The 18,291-nt window shown below is 42.5% G+C and overlaps 1 protein-coding gene across 3 annotated transcripts in view; it reads left to right on the forward strand.

Annotated features, from left to right (window-relative positions):
• Nucleotides 1–18,291, forward strand: part of HSD17B4 (hydroxysteroid 17-beta dehydrogenase 4) — a 114,937-nt gene that overhangs the window by 36,025 nt on the left and 60,621 nt on the right. For all 3 annotated transcript variants that reach the window (XM_061624666.1, XM_061624675.1, XM_061624685.1), the window contains 5 exons: nt 6,593–6,699; nt 7,958–8,194; nt 13,136–13,187; nt 14,162–14,233; nt 18,102–18,205. In XM_061624666.1, the coding sequence (XP_061480650.1) occupies nt 6,593–6,699; nt 7,958–8,194; nt 13,136–13,187; nt 14,162–14,233; nt 18,102–18,205 (572 nt within the window). The remainder of the gene's footprint in view (nt 1–6,592; nt 6,700–7,957; nt 8,195–13,135; nt 13,188–14,161; nt 14,234–18,101; nt 18,206–18,291) is intronic.

Genomic DNA, 18,291 nt, shown 5'->3' on the forward strand with positions numbered 1-18,291 from the left:
TAATGTAAGTAATTTAATGCTGTGAAAAGCTATTATATACTAAACCATCATATATAATTATGCAAAAATACCAGTTAGCATTTACCTATCATTTGCAAGAATAGGATAGAATTAGAACCATAAAGTGTGGCTTATAATGGTGTATGGCTATTTAGATGCTGAATGTGTGGCCTGATTTTCATTTACCCCAGATTAAAAAGCACTGAAATTTGAACAGTATCATTTTCAAAAGTGATTTCTACCTCTATAATGATTGTACTCTTAATTGGACTTAAGCCTTAGTAGGAGGACAAAATGAGAGGCTTTCTATGTATCCTTGCTGGAGTTGTAGCATCTTTGCCCCCAAACACTATTAAAGAAACTAATCATTAATGCTCAATTAATTTATACTTGACACCCACCATTCAGATTGAAGCTCATTTGGAGGCCAGTAAAAAGAGCCCTGTGATGTCTTAAAGACCTCACAAATTTATTGTAGCAGCATCTTGGGTGCCAGAATGGTATGCTGGCTTCTGCATGAGAAATTAAGGTTTAAAAATCTCTTCTTGGCTCTGAAATTCACTGTATAGCTTCTGACAAGCTGCTATAGGTGTATTCAGGCATTTACCTTAACATGTGAAGGGTTAAACTGGGGACAGAGATAGGGGCACACCTCCAAGCTCCGCCCCCAGTGTCCCCCACATGCTTTGCTCTTCAGATCTTTGCACAATTAGCATGAAGGTCTGAAGAGAGATTTTTAAGCATCTTTGATTGAGCACATTTGGAAACCTCCCTGTGAGTCAGAATCCTGGTTTATTGGGGTTTCCTACTGTAGGGAGAGTTCTAAGCATGAACATGCTTAAAGCACCCTTCAGACCTTTCCGCTAATTGTGGGAAGATGTAAAGAACACCTGCCATGCCTGGGGACGTTGGGGGTGAGACTTGCATGTGCGCCCTTGCTTTAGTCTCTGGATTAATGCTCAGTCTGCTGAATCACGAAGGGGTCAGGCCTTTGACATAACTTACAGAAATATACATCACATGGCCAAAGAGGCTCAGTGTTGTAAACTGTATTAAAAACTGCAGAAAACTTACATGTAAAAGTAGAAAAGCAGAATCACTACATGGAAGGCAGTATACTTAATTCTGTCCTTTGTAATCTTGTCCTTCATTGTCATGGTTTAGCCTCATAACTATTCTGTGAGGGAGGTTAAGAGAGAACACTCGTTGAGATTTGAACCTGAATTTCCCAAGGCAAGCTCAGTACTGTAGCCATCATAGCGCATATGGTGATTCTACCTGAGTTGTGCCACATACTAAATTCTATTGTATATCTCCTTTTGGGAAGAAAAGCAATTTAATAAATACTTTTTATGATGCTGATGCTGTGCTCTTTCCTTATCCACCAAGTTTGCTCATTGCAACTTTTCCAACACAGTGTGTGGGGTTTGGTTGTTTTTACTTTTAAAGTCCAAGCTGATAACCACCACAAGGCACTTAAATTTCAGGCAATTCATGTAATCCAATTTCCTTCAAATCTTCGTTAGAGACTGAAAGTTTGACCTTGCATAACACGAATGACTCAGCTTTTTCAATTACTAAAATACAATTGTAAATCTAATGCTGGAGGTGGGACTGTTGTTTCCTATGCCAGACAGCAGAAGGTCAATTCTCAGTGCTATAGCAGTCCTTTTATTATTTTTTCTTATTTGTATTCCTTGTGAAAATTCATATATAGTAGAAAATACTCACAAGAATCAGAGAACAAAATTGCCTACCAGGCAATCAGTGGGCCTAAAGAAATAGAATGGGTGACAAATCACTATTTATACCAGAAGCTACGCTTTTGAATAATACTAGGAGCCATAGCTTAATGATAGAGCACACACTTTGCATCCAGACGGTCCAAGGATAAGTCCTTGACATTTCCAGGTAGGGCTGGGAAAGACTCCTCTCTGAAAACCTGGTGAGTCACTGCCAGTTAATGGAGACAATACTAGACGAGCCAGTGGTCTCACTTCCGGTGCAAAGCAGATTCCTGTACTCATAAGTTATGCGTGAAAAAAGAATACAAGTTAATAGAGATACTAATCACAGCAAAAAAAACCTTAGGTAAAATACTGGAAGAATAAAAATATACCATCATTGGAAGATGGGTTCAGAAACGTTGTAATGCTAATCTGACCAGGAAGTATTTTTAATCTACCAAAGTACATTTTATTCCACCTCTCCACTACTAACTTAACACTGAATATTTCTGATTTTAATTTTAGCTTTCACAATTGCTGCATTTCTACTAAAATGAATAGCTCTAAGAAGAAAGACTTTTCTGGTTTTAAAATAAAAGGCCCATCTGTTTAAAAAGTAATCTTGTAATCCTTTGTGTATAATTTTAACTTTTGATTTTCTGCAGTGTTCATCTTTATTTATTTATTTGTGTGTGTGTGTGTGTGTATCCTGTCCTTCCTCCCAGTAGGAGTCCAGGGCAGCAAACAAAAGCACCGCAACAACTCTAAAACATCATAAAAACAGACTTTAAAACATATTAAAACAAAACATCCTTAAAAACATACTAAAACAAAATCTTTAAGAACTTTAAAAAAAATCTTTAAAAACGCATTAAAAAGCAATTCCAACGCAGACGCAAACTAGGATAAAGTCTCTACGTAAAAGGCTTGTTGAAAGGAAGGTCAGTTCCTTAATAAGTGCCGAAAAGATAACAGAGATAGTACCTGTCTAATATTTAAGAGGAGGGAATTTCAAAGGGTAGGTACCACAACATTAAAGGTCTGCTTCCTATGCATTGTGGAATGGACCTCCTGATAAAATGGTATCTGCAAGAGACCCTCACCTGCAGAGTGCAGAGATTGACTGGGTATATAAGAGGTAAGACCATCTTTCAGCTATCCTGGTCCCAAGCTGTGTAGACCAAAACCAGCACTTTAAACTTAGCCCAGTAGCTAACAGATAGCCAGTGCAATTCATTCAGCAGTGGGGTGACATGTTGGCAATACCCTGCCCCAGTTAGCAGTGTCACTGCTGCATTTTGCACCAGCTGCAGCTTTAGATCAACCTCAAGGGCAGTCCCACATAGAGCACATTACATTAATCCAGCCTGGAGGTTACCAGTGCGTGGACAACAGTGGTCAGGCTATCTCTGTCCAGAAACGGCCGCAGCTGTCTTACCAGCCGAAGCTGGTAAAAGGCACTCCTAGCCACTGAGGTCACCTGGGCCTCTTGCAAGAAAGATGGATCCAGGAGCACCCCCATACTACGGACCTGCTCTTTCAGAGTGAGTACTACCCCATCCAAAGCATTATCCGAACTCGGGAACCATCAACCCACAGCGTCTCCATCTTGTTAGGATTCAGAGTCAGTTTATCGGCCCTCATCCAGCCCACCACCGAGTCCAGACAACAGTTCAGGGCTTGCACAGCCTCTCCTTATTCAGATGTTACAGAGAAACAGAGCTGGATATTGTCAGCGTATTGCTGACACCTCGCCCCACTCTCCTGATGACTGCTCCCAATAGCTTCACATAGATATTAAACAGCATGGAGGACAAGATGGTACCCTGCGGCACCCCACAGCACAACTGCCAGGGGGCCGAAAGACAATCACCCAATGCTGTTCTCTGAAAACAACCCTGGAGATAGGATCGGAACCACTGTAAAACAGTGCCTCCAATACCCATCTCACCAAGTCGGCCCAGAAGGATACCATGGTCAAAGTTATCAAAAGCCTCTGAGAGATCAAGTAAGAATAACAGGGTCGCACTCCCCAGTCCTTCTCCCGATAAAGGTCACCCATCAGGGCAACCAAGGCTGATTCAGTCCCATAACCAAGCCTGAACCCAGACTGGAATGGGTCAAGATAATCTGTTTCATCCAAGAGTACTTGCAATTGCTGCTCCTCAACCCTCTCAATCAACTTCCCTAAGAAGGGGGTATTTGTAACCGGGCAGTAGTTGTCGCAAACCAATGGGTCCAGGGTGGGCTTTTTCAGGAGTGGTTGGATCACCACATCTTTCAGGGTGGCTGGAACCACTCCCTCCCACAATGATGTGTTGACCACACGCTGGATTCACTTGGTCAACCCCCCTCAGCAAGCTTTATTAAGCCAAGAAGGGCATGGGTCAAGAGGACACGTTGCTGGCCTCATTGTCGCAAGCACCTCATCCACATCATCAGGCTGCATCAACTGGAACCAATCCCAAGAAATTGCACTGGACATCTCATTGGGGACCACATTAGATATGCATGGCGTATCAAGGTTGCTACAAAGGCAAGCAACTTTACTCTCACAGTGCCTTGCAAACAATTCACAGTGGGCCTCCAAAGGGTCTAAAACTCAATTTCCTGGAGTTGATATCAACAGATCCCTGACAATATGGGAAAGCTGCACTGGATGGCTACTTCAGGATGCGATGGTGGCAGAGAATTGGGCCTTCTTCACCACCCTCACTGCCACACAGTAGGCATGGTTATGATGTTTTACTAGTGCCCGATTAGCCTCACAACACGTCTTTTGCCACTTAAGCTCTAGCCGTCATCCAGCCTATTTCATTGCCCTTAGCTCACTGGTGTACCAAGCTATTGAATCTCAGAGATGTCTCCAGTGATGGTTTAAGATGCATAATAGAATACATATATTCTGAGTGTAGAATATAACAGGCATGTGCAATTTATGTTTACAGTGAACTTAATCTATCCCCCATATCAGTGGTTCTCAATTTGTTTGCATTGTTAGAACCCTTCATTTTACACAAAACTTCAGTGGAACCTTTGCAGTAATTTTTTTGGGAAGGGCGGGAGTTGATTATTGGGAGAGCAACCAATGGAGAGCCAGCCAGACTGCCAACTTTTTAAAAAGCAGCAAGTTTGAGACTCTGAAGAACTTTGATGTCCATCTCTTTGATGGACTTTGTTTTGTTTGTCATCCTTAAGGTTTCAGCTCTTATCACTGGGTCAGCATTAAAGTCTGCAGCTCAATGGAAGATGCTGAGAAGGGGATGAGGGATTCCCATGACAAGTGCTTGAGCAGCACATTTAACCCAGAAACTGGGTGGCATAGGCAGAGTGGCACTCCTTAGCTGGCTTCCCAACACCACATGTTGCTGCTGGTTACCGAGAGGGATAGGCTCCACTGCTCTGGCCCTGCCAAGCTCCAGAAACCAGCAGCAATGTTGGCATTGGCTAATCTGGCATTGGGAAGCCAGGTAAACGAGGCATACTGCATGCACTTCTGGCTGCTACTGAAATTTAACCGTTGAAAAGCTCAGCAAGGGAAGGAAAGAAGGGGAAGGCATTCTCAGGACAACTGCTTTAATTTAATTTAATTAGCCATGCATTTAATACCCATGGCTGCAGCTCAATGGAAAATGCACATTGTGCATGTTTGTTCACCACTGAAACTTTTAGGTTCGTGAAACCCCTTGTACTGCTTTGCAGAACCTCAAACAGTTTGAGAAACACTGCCATGTATGATTATTATGGACAGCTTCTTAATCGTCCGCAGTCTGGAAACATTTCCACAATTTGTCAAAGCTACTGTATATAATCTCATAACAAAGGAATCACCAAACGTTTTGGGCCAGTGGGCACATTTGAAAATGGCAGTGGTGGGGTGTGTGGAATAACACAAAGTAATTGCCACATCTACAAGAGCAGAAAAAGAGACGGGACCATAAAATGGGGCTAGTGTGTTGCCCATCAGTGGGGAAAAAGGCTTCTCTATCTGCCACCACTGCAGTTTTTTATTTTATTTAATTATTTTATTTACGGCATGTATATACTCCCTCATAGCTGAAGCTCTCTGGGCAGTTTACAACAATTAAAAACATTAAAAACAAGTTTATAAATTTAAACCATATCAAATTAAAACCCATAAAAACCGATAGGCAAGTAAAAAAAAATGCTATTCAAACGCTGTTAAAAAATGCCTGGGAGAAGAGGAAAGTCTTGACCTAGTGCCGAAAAGATAACAGTGGTGGTGCCAGGCACACCTCGTCAGGGAGATAATTCCATAATTTGGGGGCCACCACTGAGGAGGCCCTGTCCCTTGTTGCCATCCTCTGAGCTTCCCTTGGAGTAGGCACCCGGAGGAGGACCTTTGATGTTGAGCGTAGTGTATGGGTGGATTCATGTTGGGATTCGTGTCTTTACACCTCTCCTCTGTTGAGAACTGAAGTTGGGTTGGTGTCCAATCTTGACATCCAATGAAATGCTGGCATGTTTAAAGGGTATGTGTGTTCAGTATTGAATAGGTCAATTCATTGCAAACAGGAACTAAGCAGAAGAGCAAATAGTCTTTTATGCATTGTATATTTTTGAGGGAATATTTACTGAGACCCTTAGTGGGGGGCATTGGAGGTACAAGATGCTGTAATGGCAACCCCTTCAACAGATAAGAGTTCATATTAACAACTACAATGCAAAACACAGGCATGCTAATAAGGCATTGTGTTAACTTCAAATTAAGAGACTTCTTCACAAGTGAGGTTGAAATGCCATGTTAGCAGTTTGTGATGGCTATATTTTTGCTCCAAATGGAGCTGTGTAAAGACTATTTCCTTTGTAATTGTTTCAAAACCATTTTTCCTCTCTATTTCCAGAATCAGTCAGCATGTTGAATGATGTGCTAAGTCGAATAGAATCTCAGGATGTCTCCCCAAATCCCACAAGCTATAGTGCATCAAGATCCTCTACAGGCTTTGAACCCGTAAGTAAAAAATGCTTCTGCAAGGTACTCTGCTTGAAGACATTCAGTCGCCTGAAGCCAGTGAAAAACTACTGTGACACATGAATCGGAAGATGGAGTGTAGTCTTGAAAGGTCAATTTTAAAATGTGAGCTAGAAGAAAGGGGGAAATGAGTGCTTTTCTCCTACTGTTCTGTTGTATACAGTTGTGTAAAATAACATTTAGGAGAACAGATTAGACTAGAGAATCTACTGTGTGTTTTCTAAAAACTTGGGACACTTGGGTCCTTCAGTTTTTCTAGTTGTAATTTCTCTAGGCATTGGCCTGTAAGACAAAGCAAGTTAAAAAATAAAATGATTCCTCTATTTCGTTTGGTATTGCAGGCTTCTAATGCAACACAAAATCTAGCATCATAACTTCATATTTCACTTTAAATATGTGTATTTATATTTAAGAGTTTAGTATAATTTGAGGAAACGAGATATATGTTGCCCTATGGTTATTTGTACCTAATAGGCTGTCTCGTTAACATTTTTCTCTACAAAAAATGTTTTTCAATATCAGTAACTATCTTATAGGATAATGTAGCATTATTAGTGTAGACATACAACAGCTGCCTTAAAAGTAATTTGAGAATCAGGACAAAATATTTAACTTGCTCTTCTCAGTGCGCCTTCATGATCTTGAAGATCAGTCAAGAGTGAGTTACTGGTTCTTGACTGGTATTCAGGTTTAGTATGTGTCTGCATATGATATAATAAGGAGGAACTAAATATATTTTCACATGTATGCCACTTGAACAAACCCTCCACTCTTTCCCAAGTTCTGGTATCAATTAGTGGTGTTAAGACTTCCTGCTTTGGCTGCCTTTTTAATGGTTGGATACCTTTCATATTTCAGCCTTCCATGCAAGCTAACAAAAGGAGCTACACTATAAAGCAAATTAGTAGTTTATAAGTTGATATCAGAGATGGGGAACATGGGCACTCCCTGATATTATTGGACAATGGCTAGTGGTCAGGGATGAATGGGATTATAGTCCAAAATCTTCTTTAGGGTTTTCAAGTCCCCTATGTATGGTTTACACACATCTGTGTTCATTGTTTGTACAATACTCATGACCTGAGTGAGAAGTTCCCTTTTGTAACAGGTTTCTCTAATCTCCTGGAGGTGGATCTCATTCACCAAACGTGAGTTGTTAGTCACTCTGAGCTTTTGATAGTAATTAAATATTTCAATTAATAATATTGATGTGTGCTCCTGTTTTCAATACCCACAGGCACAGAGTATTGGCCAGAAGCTACCTTCAATTACATATGAATACACTCATTTGCAGCCCATCTTGTATGCTCTTGGTGTGGGAATGTCAACAAAAGATCCAGACCACCTGAAATTCCTGTTTGAAGGAAGCGAAGGGTTTTGCTGTCTTCCGACCTTTGGGGTTATACCAGCTCAGTCCTCTATGCTTGATGGTGGATTGTCTAGCATTCCAGGACTTAATATTGATTTTACAAAGGTAAGTATGAACCACTACAATTGAATTGGTTTCATGTATCAAACTGTTAGTAAACAAAATAGCCTGCATAGCCAATACTGTGTATAGATTTAGCAATTGGGAAAAAGTTTTAGATGTTTTGGGATCTAACATATATTCATCAATAGTAAACATAGAGTCAATATAGCTTGGCTTCAGAATAAAACACCACGCTTTCGCCTTGTTTGTTCTTACCCCAGGCAAAGTATTCTGTTAAAAGCGTTGGTCAGTGATGGAATCTAGAACCTGGTAGATCCAGATGACTTTGCAACCCTGTCAGTTGTTGCAGTTGTAAATAAATACTTTAATATATCATAGAACCATAGAATAGTAGAGTTGGAAGGGGCCTATAAGACCATCAAGTCCAACCCCCTGCTCAATATAGAATCCAAGTTAAAGCATACCTGACAAGTAGCTGTCCAGCTGCCTCTTGAATGCATCTAGTGTTGGAGAGCCCACCACCTCCCTAGTAATAATAATAATAATAATAATTAATTTGTGTGTCGCCTATCTGGCAGATAGCCACTCTAGGCGACGTACATTAAAATGGGATAAAATACAATAGTATCAAATGCAGTCACATTAATCTCAATAATTAAAATACTGGACAGTCATCAGTACATTTATAAAAACATTTACATATACAGGATATAATAGATGACAAAATCATGGAGATTAACCCATCCCAAAGATCTCAAAGGCCTGTTGAAATAGCCACGTCTTCAGGGCCTTGCGGAATACATCCAGGGAAGGGGCATGTCGGAGATCAAACGGGAGGGAGTTCCAGAGAGTGGGGGCCACCACAGAAAAAGCCCTCTCCCTAGTACCCACCAACCTAGCTGTTTTGGTTGGTGGGATTGAGAGAAGGCCTTGCGTGGCTGATCTGGTCGGGCGGCATAATTGGTGGCGGTGGAGGCGCTCTTTCAGGTAAACTGGGCCGAAACCGTACAGGGTTTTAAAGGCTAATACCAACACCTTGAATCGGGCCCGGAAAACAACCGGCAGCCAGTGTAGATCAAATAACACCGGCGTAATGTGATCACGGCGGCGGCTGTTGGTAAGTAAGCACGCCGCTGCATTCTGTATAAGTTGCAATTTCCGGGTCGTTTTCAAGGGTAACCCCACGTAGAGCGCATTACAGTAGTCCAATCGAGAGGTGACCAGGGCATGTATTACGAGTGGGAGCTGTTGAACAGGGAGGTAGGGTTGTAGCCTACGTATAAGGTGTAACTGATACCAAGCTGCCCGGCTCACGGCCGAAATCTGAGCCTCCATGGACAGCTTGGAATCAAGAATGACCCCAAGGCTACGGACCTGGTCCTGTAGGGGCAGCCTCATCCCGCCAAACACCAGGTCAACATCTCCCAACCTTCCTTTGTCTCCCACAAGTAGTACCTCGGACTTGTCAGGGTTCAGCTTCAGCCTGTTCCTGCCCATCCATCCACTCACGGATTCCAGGCACTTGGATATGGTCTCCACAGCCCTCTCCGGTGAAGATTTGAATGAGAGATAGAGCTGAGTGTCATCCTCATATTGGTGGCACTGCAGCCCAAATCTTCTGATGATCGCTCCCAGCGGCTTTACATAGATGTTAAATAGCATGGGAGAGAGGATAGAACCCTGTGGCACACCACAATTGAGAGGCCAAGGGTCTGAAACCTCATCACCCAATGCTACCTGTTGATGCCTATCGGAGAGAAAGGAATGGAGCCACCGTAAAACCGTGCCTCCCAATCCCAAACTCTCCAGGCGATCTAAAAGGATACCGTGGTCGACGGTATCAAAAGCCGCTGAGAGATCTAGGAGGACAAGGAAGGTGAATTCTCCCCTATCCAATGCCCTCCTCATATCATCCACCAGAGCGACCAAGGCTGTTTCAGTTCCATGTCCAGTCCTGAAACCCGATTGGTATGGACCTAGATAATCCGTTTCATCCAAGTGTGTCTGCAGCTGATTAGCCACCACTCGCTCAATGACCTTGCCCAAGAATGGTAGATTCGAAATTGGGCGAAAGTTGTTTAATATTTGGGGATCCAAGGAGGACTTCTTTAAGATGGGCTTTATAATAGCCTCCTTGAGGGCTAGTGGCATAACACCCTCTTGCAAGGATGCATTGACCATTGCCTTGATCCCCTCGCCCAATCTCTCTTTGCAGCTCATGAGGAGCCAAGACGGGCAAGGATCAAGTAGACAAGTGGTAGGCCTTACAGATGAGAGCACCTTGTCCACATCCTCAGATGGAAGAGGCCGAAATTGATCCCATTTGACCGGTTTGCAACTGGCCAACTCTAGCTCACTCACTGTATCCACGGCGCACGGAATCAAGCTCCTCAGGTGCTCGATTTTATCAGCAAAGTGCTTTGCCAATTTGTCACAGGAGGCCTTGGACTGTTCCAAGGGTTCCTGAGCAACTGGACCGACCAGGCTTCGGACCACCTGGAACAACCTCCTGGGACAGCACTCTGCTGATGCAATAGAGGCAGCAAAGAATTCCCTCTTTGCTGCCCTTACCGCCACCTGGTAGGCAGCTATTGCTGCTCTAACCTGTGTCCGAGCATCTTCGGAGCGCGACTTCTGCCACCGGCGCTCTAGTCGTCTCACCTCCTGTCTCAAAGTACGCAACCGTGGTGTGTACCATGGTGCTACTTGAATTCTGTTCCGGGGGAGAGGACGTTTCGGAGCCACTCGGTCTAACGCCCCGGCGATCCTCTCGTTCCACTCCATCACCAGGGCTTCGACCGGGCGACCTTCAGCAGGTTTCAATTCCCCAAGCGCCGTCAGGAAACCATCTGGATCCATCAGGCGCCTGGGGCGGACCATTCTAATAGGACCTTTACCCCTGCGGAGGGCATGTGGCATCGAGAGATCCATCTTTACCAGATAGTGGCCTGACCATGACACGGGGGTAGAAGAAATAACCCCTAATTTCAGCACACTACCCTCCCCCCCGGGACAAACATAAGGTCAAGAGTATGACCGGCTACATGGGTGGGCTCAATATTACTAAGGCGCAGTTCCCAGGAAGCCATGGTTTCCAGGAAATCCCGAGGGGCTCCGATGAGAGTGGTTTCGGCGTGTATGTTAAAGTCACCCAGAACTAATAGCTCCGGGGACAACATTCTCACATCCGAGATCACCTCCAGCACCTCGGCCAGGGAGTCTGCCGTGCAGCGGGGTGGGCGGTACACGAGCAGGATCCCTAAACTGCCCTTCCATTGGTTCCATTGTCATTCTGCTCTAACAGTTAGGAAGTTTTTCCTGATGTTAAGTCAAAATCTAGCTTCCTGCAACTTGAGCCCATTGTTCCTTGTCCTGCACTCCGGATGATTGAGAAGAGCTCCTGTCCCTCCTCTGTGTATATCTCCCCTCAGTCTTCTCTTCTCAAGCCTAAACATGCCCAGTTCTTTCAGTCTCTCCTCATAGGGCTCTGTTTCCAGTCCCCTGATCATCCTTGTTGCCCTCCTTTGAACTTATTACTTCCTCAGTATCACAGATTCTAATGTCAATCAAGATACACAGAAGAAGCAAAGAAACTGAATTCATTGTGCTGTGTATTCCACTTGCATCAGGGATAGGGAACCTGTGGCCCTTCCAGATGTTATTGGATTACTATTCCTCACCATTGGCCACGCTGGCTAGGACTGATGGTAGTTTGAGTCCAACAGCATCTGAAGGGCCACAAGTTCTCCATCCATGACTTGCATATTTCTCCTATGACCCATAGGGGGCCCGGGGAAAGTATCCACAGGCTCCATTCATTCTGCCTAAGCCTATACCTTCAAAGTCAAAGGACAAAGACAGGAGAGGATAATGAAGTGTGTGGGTTTTTACCTAATCTGTTACAAGTTTAGCAAAAGGGAAGCAAGGAGTGAATTAAACAAAGAATTACTCTTTAAATGGGAGTCTAGAGAAATATGAGGGCTGAGAGCTCTGTAGCTCATAGTATATCTACCTCAGATTGTGAACATTTACAAGGCCATAAAATGTAGATAACAGTAATCCCTTATTACTTTCATTGTTTCTTACAGGCAAAGAGCAAACCCTTTTGGAAAAAAAAACTGATTTGAGCTATAACTTCAGGCCTCTGCTTTGATTCACATTTCCAGATAAAACGATACACTGTCTTTACTTGAGGGCCTAATTTCTCCCTACAGTAATTTTTAGAGAGGAGCAGTCCGACTTCTGTTGCAACAATATAATTGTGGTGGAGTTTTTATTTATTTATTAAATTTATATCTCACCCTCCCTCCCAGAAGGAGCCCAGGGCGGCAAACAAAAACACTAAAAGCTCTCTAAAACATCTTAATAGCAAAACACTTTAAAACATATTAAAACAAAACAAACATATTAAAACAAAACATATTGAATTAAATATATTTTAATTTTTTTTTTAAAAAAAAGCTTTAAATCCATCTAGAAAAATAATTGCAATACAGATGCAGACTGGGATATGGCTTGTTGAAAGAGGAAGGTCTTCAGTGGGCGCTGAAAAGATAACAGAGATGGTGCCTGTCTAATATTTAAGAGGAGGGAATTCCAAATAGTAGGTACCACAATATTAAAGGTCCCCTTCCTATGTTGTGCAGAACGGACCTCCTGATAAGATGGTATCTGCAGGAGGCCCTCACCTGCAGAGCACAGTGATTGACTGAGTATATAAGGGGTAAGATGATCTTTCAGGTATCCTGGTCCCAAGCTGCATTGGGCTTTGTACACCAAAAGCAGAATCTTGAACTTGGCCTGGTAGCTAATGGGCAGCCAGTGTAATGAAATGATGTTATCTTCTGTTGCCACGTGTTAACAAAGTAAAAGAAATAAACACACTTAATGTCTTTCTTACAGAAAAAAACCCAGTATAGCAGTATAGACTGAAGCAGTTTTGTGTTATTAATTTCTGTTATTGGTACTGCTGTTTTACTATAGGTGTTACACGGCGAGCAATATCTGGAGTTGTATAAGCTGCTACCAACATCAGGTAAGACTACTGCAGACCTGATTAATTCTTGGTGTTTTTTTTAAAAAAAATTGCACTCTCATAAATACAGTACATTACTCAATTGTTCTTTTGCCAACAGTAGTTAGTATTCTTCTTGATGCCTGTGCAGTTCCACACAGAGGTTCTGTGGCTGTAAAAAAGAAAATAATCCTCAAAAGATTCTAGAGCTGTACTCAGGGACAGGTCTGGTGCCAGGGGGCAGCCAGGTTGGGCCCTGGCTGAGGGCCCCTCCTTGGGTGAGAGGGTGGTGCTCCCGTTCCATGACCTGTGGCATCAGTCCTGCAATCCGACCCTATCGCAGAGAGGGAGTTCCCAGGCACCCCTCCCAGTACTAACAGTGCAGTCTTCAGTAAGTCTGTCCATCCCACCTGCCTCTCCCGTCAGTGTGAATGCCATTCATGCTGTGCACACTTGCCTGCCACCACCCAAGATGGCAACAGGGGCTTCCTTAAGGGGCTGATGCCCCTGACACCATCTTGGTTGATGGTAGGCATGTGCACTATGCGCACACATCATTCACATGATACAAGAGGAAGGGGTTGCATGGGTGGGCTTATTAGACCCATGTCAACTGTATAGGAGCGTGTGTGTTGGGCTATGGCAATGCGGTCCCGGGGAAGGCTAGTGCCCAAGGGCCCAATCATGTCTGGTGCCGGCCCTGTTCAGGGAACTGATTCTTATGTCTTCTCCCTTCATGGAGATGTTTTTAGTCTACTGTGGGTATATTAAGGGACAGGACAAGCGCCTTTCAGCTCAGTTTTCACTGTTTACTATGTTGTCCAATTGGACACTCGATCCAAAATTCTAATTGTGCCATACTACTTGGTGTGCATTTCTTCTTATGTTACATGTTTTAGCAGTGGTAGCTATTGATTTACTTTTGAGGTATGTAAAATCTCTCTTCTTGTTGATTACTTCTGTGCCATTTCCTTTTTTCTTTTTTTTAATTTTAGGAAAACTTACTTCAGAAGCCACTATTGCGGACATCCTTGATAAAGGCTCAGGAGCAGTTATAGTCTTAGATGGTAACTTCCTTGCTTTGTGTTAAGGGCAAATGGCAGAGAAAGGAATTAAAATGGAATTAACCTTCCTAACAGTACTGTGAAGCTACCTTGGAAGAAGGCTTTGTAATAGTTGCTGGAATCTTGTCTTGTCTTGAGGGCAATTTCAGTATTACTTGGGCTTCCCATACATCTAAAAATCTAATGCATGTGCAGTGGCCTTGATATTTTGTCAACCTAGGTTATAAGCCCGAAGAGCAGTTAGTATATGTATGTATGCTCTGCAATGCCTGTAGATTTAGAATGTAGGAGTTCTGGTTTTTAGAGTGAAGGCTTTCAGGGCCTAGTTTTCCCCACTCCCCCTTTATTTATTGTATTTTCTTGGTATTTATTGTTTGTTTGTTAGATTGATAACCTGCACCTTCCTCAAAAGGAGCCCAGGGTGGCAAGCATGTCAATACAATTGAAATTTCTAAAAACAGTTGAAAACAGCCTTCTAAAAATAGTAAAAAAACCCTAAAAGCAGTCGCCTACTCTCAAAGTAGCTCAAAGATGATTAATTTATTTAGAATATACTGTGCTACCCTTCAGTAAAAATTTCTAGGGCACCTTATAATGGAAAATAACAGAGTTCCAGGAAATAGAGGGACACAGCTGATGATCACCTCAGAGCCTCCTCCAGTGGGACTTCCTCTCTATGGGAAGGATCCTAATAGAGAGGATGGGAGGTGTAGACAGTGTGAGAGCCTGCTGTACTTGGACCCTCCCCTCCCAGGCCATTCTACCATCAACTGCTCTTTGAAAAAGATTCTGATAACATTTTATATGTTGATATTGCTTCTTGCGGTTTTAAAAAATGTGGTTTAATGCTAATCCTAATTTTATTTCTAAACTGTCTTGGTAGGATTTTTATCCTGAAACCAAGAGATAAATAATTGTAATAAATTATACAGCTACGAGAGTGGCTGTATACTATAGCCGGCATGGATTTTTTGCATTCTGCAATGTTAAATTGAAAATACCCCCATGCCATTCTAATGCCCCCATAAGCACATTCCAAAACAAGACCTTACAAAACTTACAGTTCTGAACTCAGAAACGCTTACTTAACAACCGTCTAAGTTTTCGTGGTGATACACAAAACAGTCAGAGAAAATCAAGAGTTCAAACTGCAAACAGAGAGAGGAAAAAAACCAAGACCCCTTTTGGACTTTTTTCTGTCAGAGTCCTCATAATCTGTTGAAATTAATTAAAAATCAACCATTTTCACAGAATACCTGTAATCCTATTACTGACCTTGCCCTATACTCTGACCTTCATCTTCTGCAGTTTAAAAGTTTAAAAAATGCCTGGCTGATTTTTAATTAATTTAAGAAATGTTGGCTTGAACTCAATGATAATGTCGGGCATGCTCAGTAAGAACCAACTGTCAATGTTCTAAAATCCAGACTCACAGCTGCTGGGCTTGCCTAATCAGGGGGCTACACCCACACCAGACTTTGATTTCATTTGAGACAGTCATGGCTTCCCCCAAAGAATCCTGGTAAATGTAGTTTGTGAAGGTGCTGAAAGGAGAGACTCCTATTCCCCTGACAGACCTCCAGTGGCCAGACTGGTTTAACAGTCAGACCCTCTTCTGGGGATTGTAGCTCTGTGAGCGGAATAGGGCCTCTCCTAGCAACTCTCAGCACCCTTCACTAACTACACTTCCCAGGATTCTTTGGGAGAAGCCATGACTGTCTAAAGTGAAATAAAAGTCTGGTGTGGATGTGGCCAGGGACAGCTTTGGTTTAAACTTGGGTGGGAGGCTACATGTGTCTGCTGTAGAATAAAAAGGTGGGGGAAAGCCTGAAAAAGAATGATACTGTTCACAATGTTTTCCTTTTGGAAAGGAAAGGGGCCCTCTGCCTAGTGCCCACCCACCCGATCTCCTCCCCCCTTTCCCCTGAGCATATGGTGAGTGGTAACAACACCTGCAATTAGCCCAAATGACAGAAACAAGACATGTGCTGTGCTGATGTTGTTTGAGCATGGAGAAAGCAACAATATTAAAACAGTTATTATCATTCAGATAGTCACTTTAAATAGGTTTGATTTACTTTGCAATTTTAGTGAGGTTTCCTGTAGAAAATCATTCTTTTAATTCTGTTTCTGTGAATATGTGAAGTACAGCAACACTTTGCAACACTAAAAAAAGCTCCAAAAACAATTGTGGAATAATGGCACTGACTGTTCTGCAGAATAGCTTCCAATAGACATGAGGAGTGTCTCAGTTTGCACAAGATAAAACAGGGGGAGGTGAAATATATTCTAGCAAAATACTAGATGTGCTCTGTTTTTAATTGACCATGTCCACCTTTCCTTAAGTGGAGTAGTTTAAGCATAGCAGGCTGAAAACATGAATCTTGGGCAGGCCAAGTTTGTTTTTTCCAACAACTAGAGTAATTGCGTAAGTAGCAACATATTGTAATCAGTCTGATTTTACATCAAACTCCAGTTTCAGAGTCAACTGTTAATGCACCCAAAATAGAAATAGAGCATAATCTCCAGTTTGAAACACAAAAGGCTGTCTTCACTATCATATGACATTGACCAATAAAAAAGCTTTAAAATTAATAAAAATAAATTTGACACAGATTTCTAGGATGAATGAGAGAAATATAATTTTCTGAGTTAGATTCTCTATAGAAATAGTAGTAATACAGAAAAGAAGCAAAGTAAGAAGAACACCAACAAACATACAAAAATGTAATTCTTCATCTTGGAGATGGCAGGTGTTGCCACCACTCATCATGTGCTCAGAGGCACATGTTCCCAAATTCTTCCAAGCTACACAGGAAGTGGATTGGACCATGAAAGACCAACCCAAATGGTGTTTTCATTTTGACAAATTTGTAGGGCAATACAATATCTCAGAGAGGAGGTCTGGTCTCCTGCTCCCCTTGTGCATTCACTATAGCTGCCCAATTTCCCTGCTTTTTAAAGTTTGATAGAAATATCTGTTGGCTATAGGTACGTTCTTAAACCGCAAAGTTTTTCCCCCTATTAGTGAATATATAATATGGATGGTAATGCCTTTTCTCTGCTGATGAAAGCAGTCAATTAGCAGAAGAGGGGTGGGAGGCAATTTTTGGAAACTCCTCTACCACCACCCGCTGTCTCCCACGCTCCCTCAAAATCTGGCCTGGAAGGTTGGGAAGTCATATCAGGAGCAAATTTGGGAGGGCTGTGGAGGGGGTGGCGAATGCCATGCATTGCCTTCCTCTCCTGTTCCCCTGACCATTGCTATCCATCCATGGAGAGGACGTATTGGATACCACCCAATAAATAAATCAGAATTCACAAAAACAGTTTTAAACAGCAACAAACAGATAGAATTGCTGAAAATAGCCATTAATAACAAACCATAAAATTCAACAAGGTAAGTAAAACAAGCCCTATAACCAGCTTACACTGAATGACAAAAGCTAGACAAATAAAAATATCTGTGCCTGGGGCCAGACTTGATTTCATAAGGTGGGGGAACATGGAAAAGAACCCCAGAAGATGACTGCAAAGGGGTCAGGCAGTTTCATGTGGTAAAGGCACCTGGGTGTGGGCAGTCAAAAGGAGGGACATCTCAATTTTTAGGCAGAAGAAATGGTGTAAAAGCAGTGAAAGGTTGCCACTGTGGAGCTCTTCTCACTCAGTTCCCTCAAAACTCAAGTCAAAAGTTCTCCATTGAATTGTTTTGACTGTATACTACATCAGCTATTACTTTAGCATCTTGTAAAACAGCCATAGTAAGTATCCTGCAGTTATAACATTGTAGCCTTTTTTCCCCCCTGAAAAGGAGGTATGTTGCTTCCACTTAAACTAAATGCTTCTCTCTTGGTTTTGTCTTCATGCCTAGTCCACACATACTCTGGAAAGGACCTTTTGTGCTATAATCAATTTTCTGTCTTTGTTGTTGGAGCTGGAGGTTTTGGTGGAAAACGATCTTCCGAGAAAGCCAAGGTAATCTGAACTTTATATTGAGCAACACATGTATGTATTAGTAAGTGAATTTAAAATTTATTGCTAATTGCTTTGGACCAAGAATA

This window comes from Rhineura floridana, chromosome 1 (genome assembly GCF_030035675.1).
Source record: "Rhineura floridana isolate rRhiFlo1 chromosome 1, rRhiFlo1.hap2, whole genome shotgun sequence".
Taxonomy (NCBI): Eukaryota; Metazoa; Chordata; class Lepidosauria; order Squamata; family Rhineuridae; genus Rhineura; species Rhineura floridana.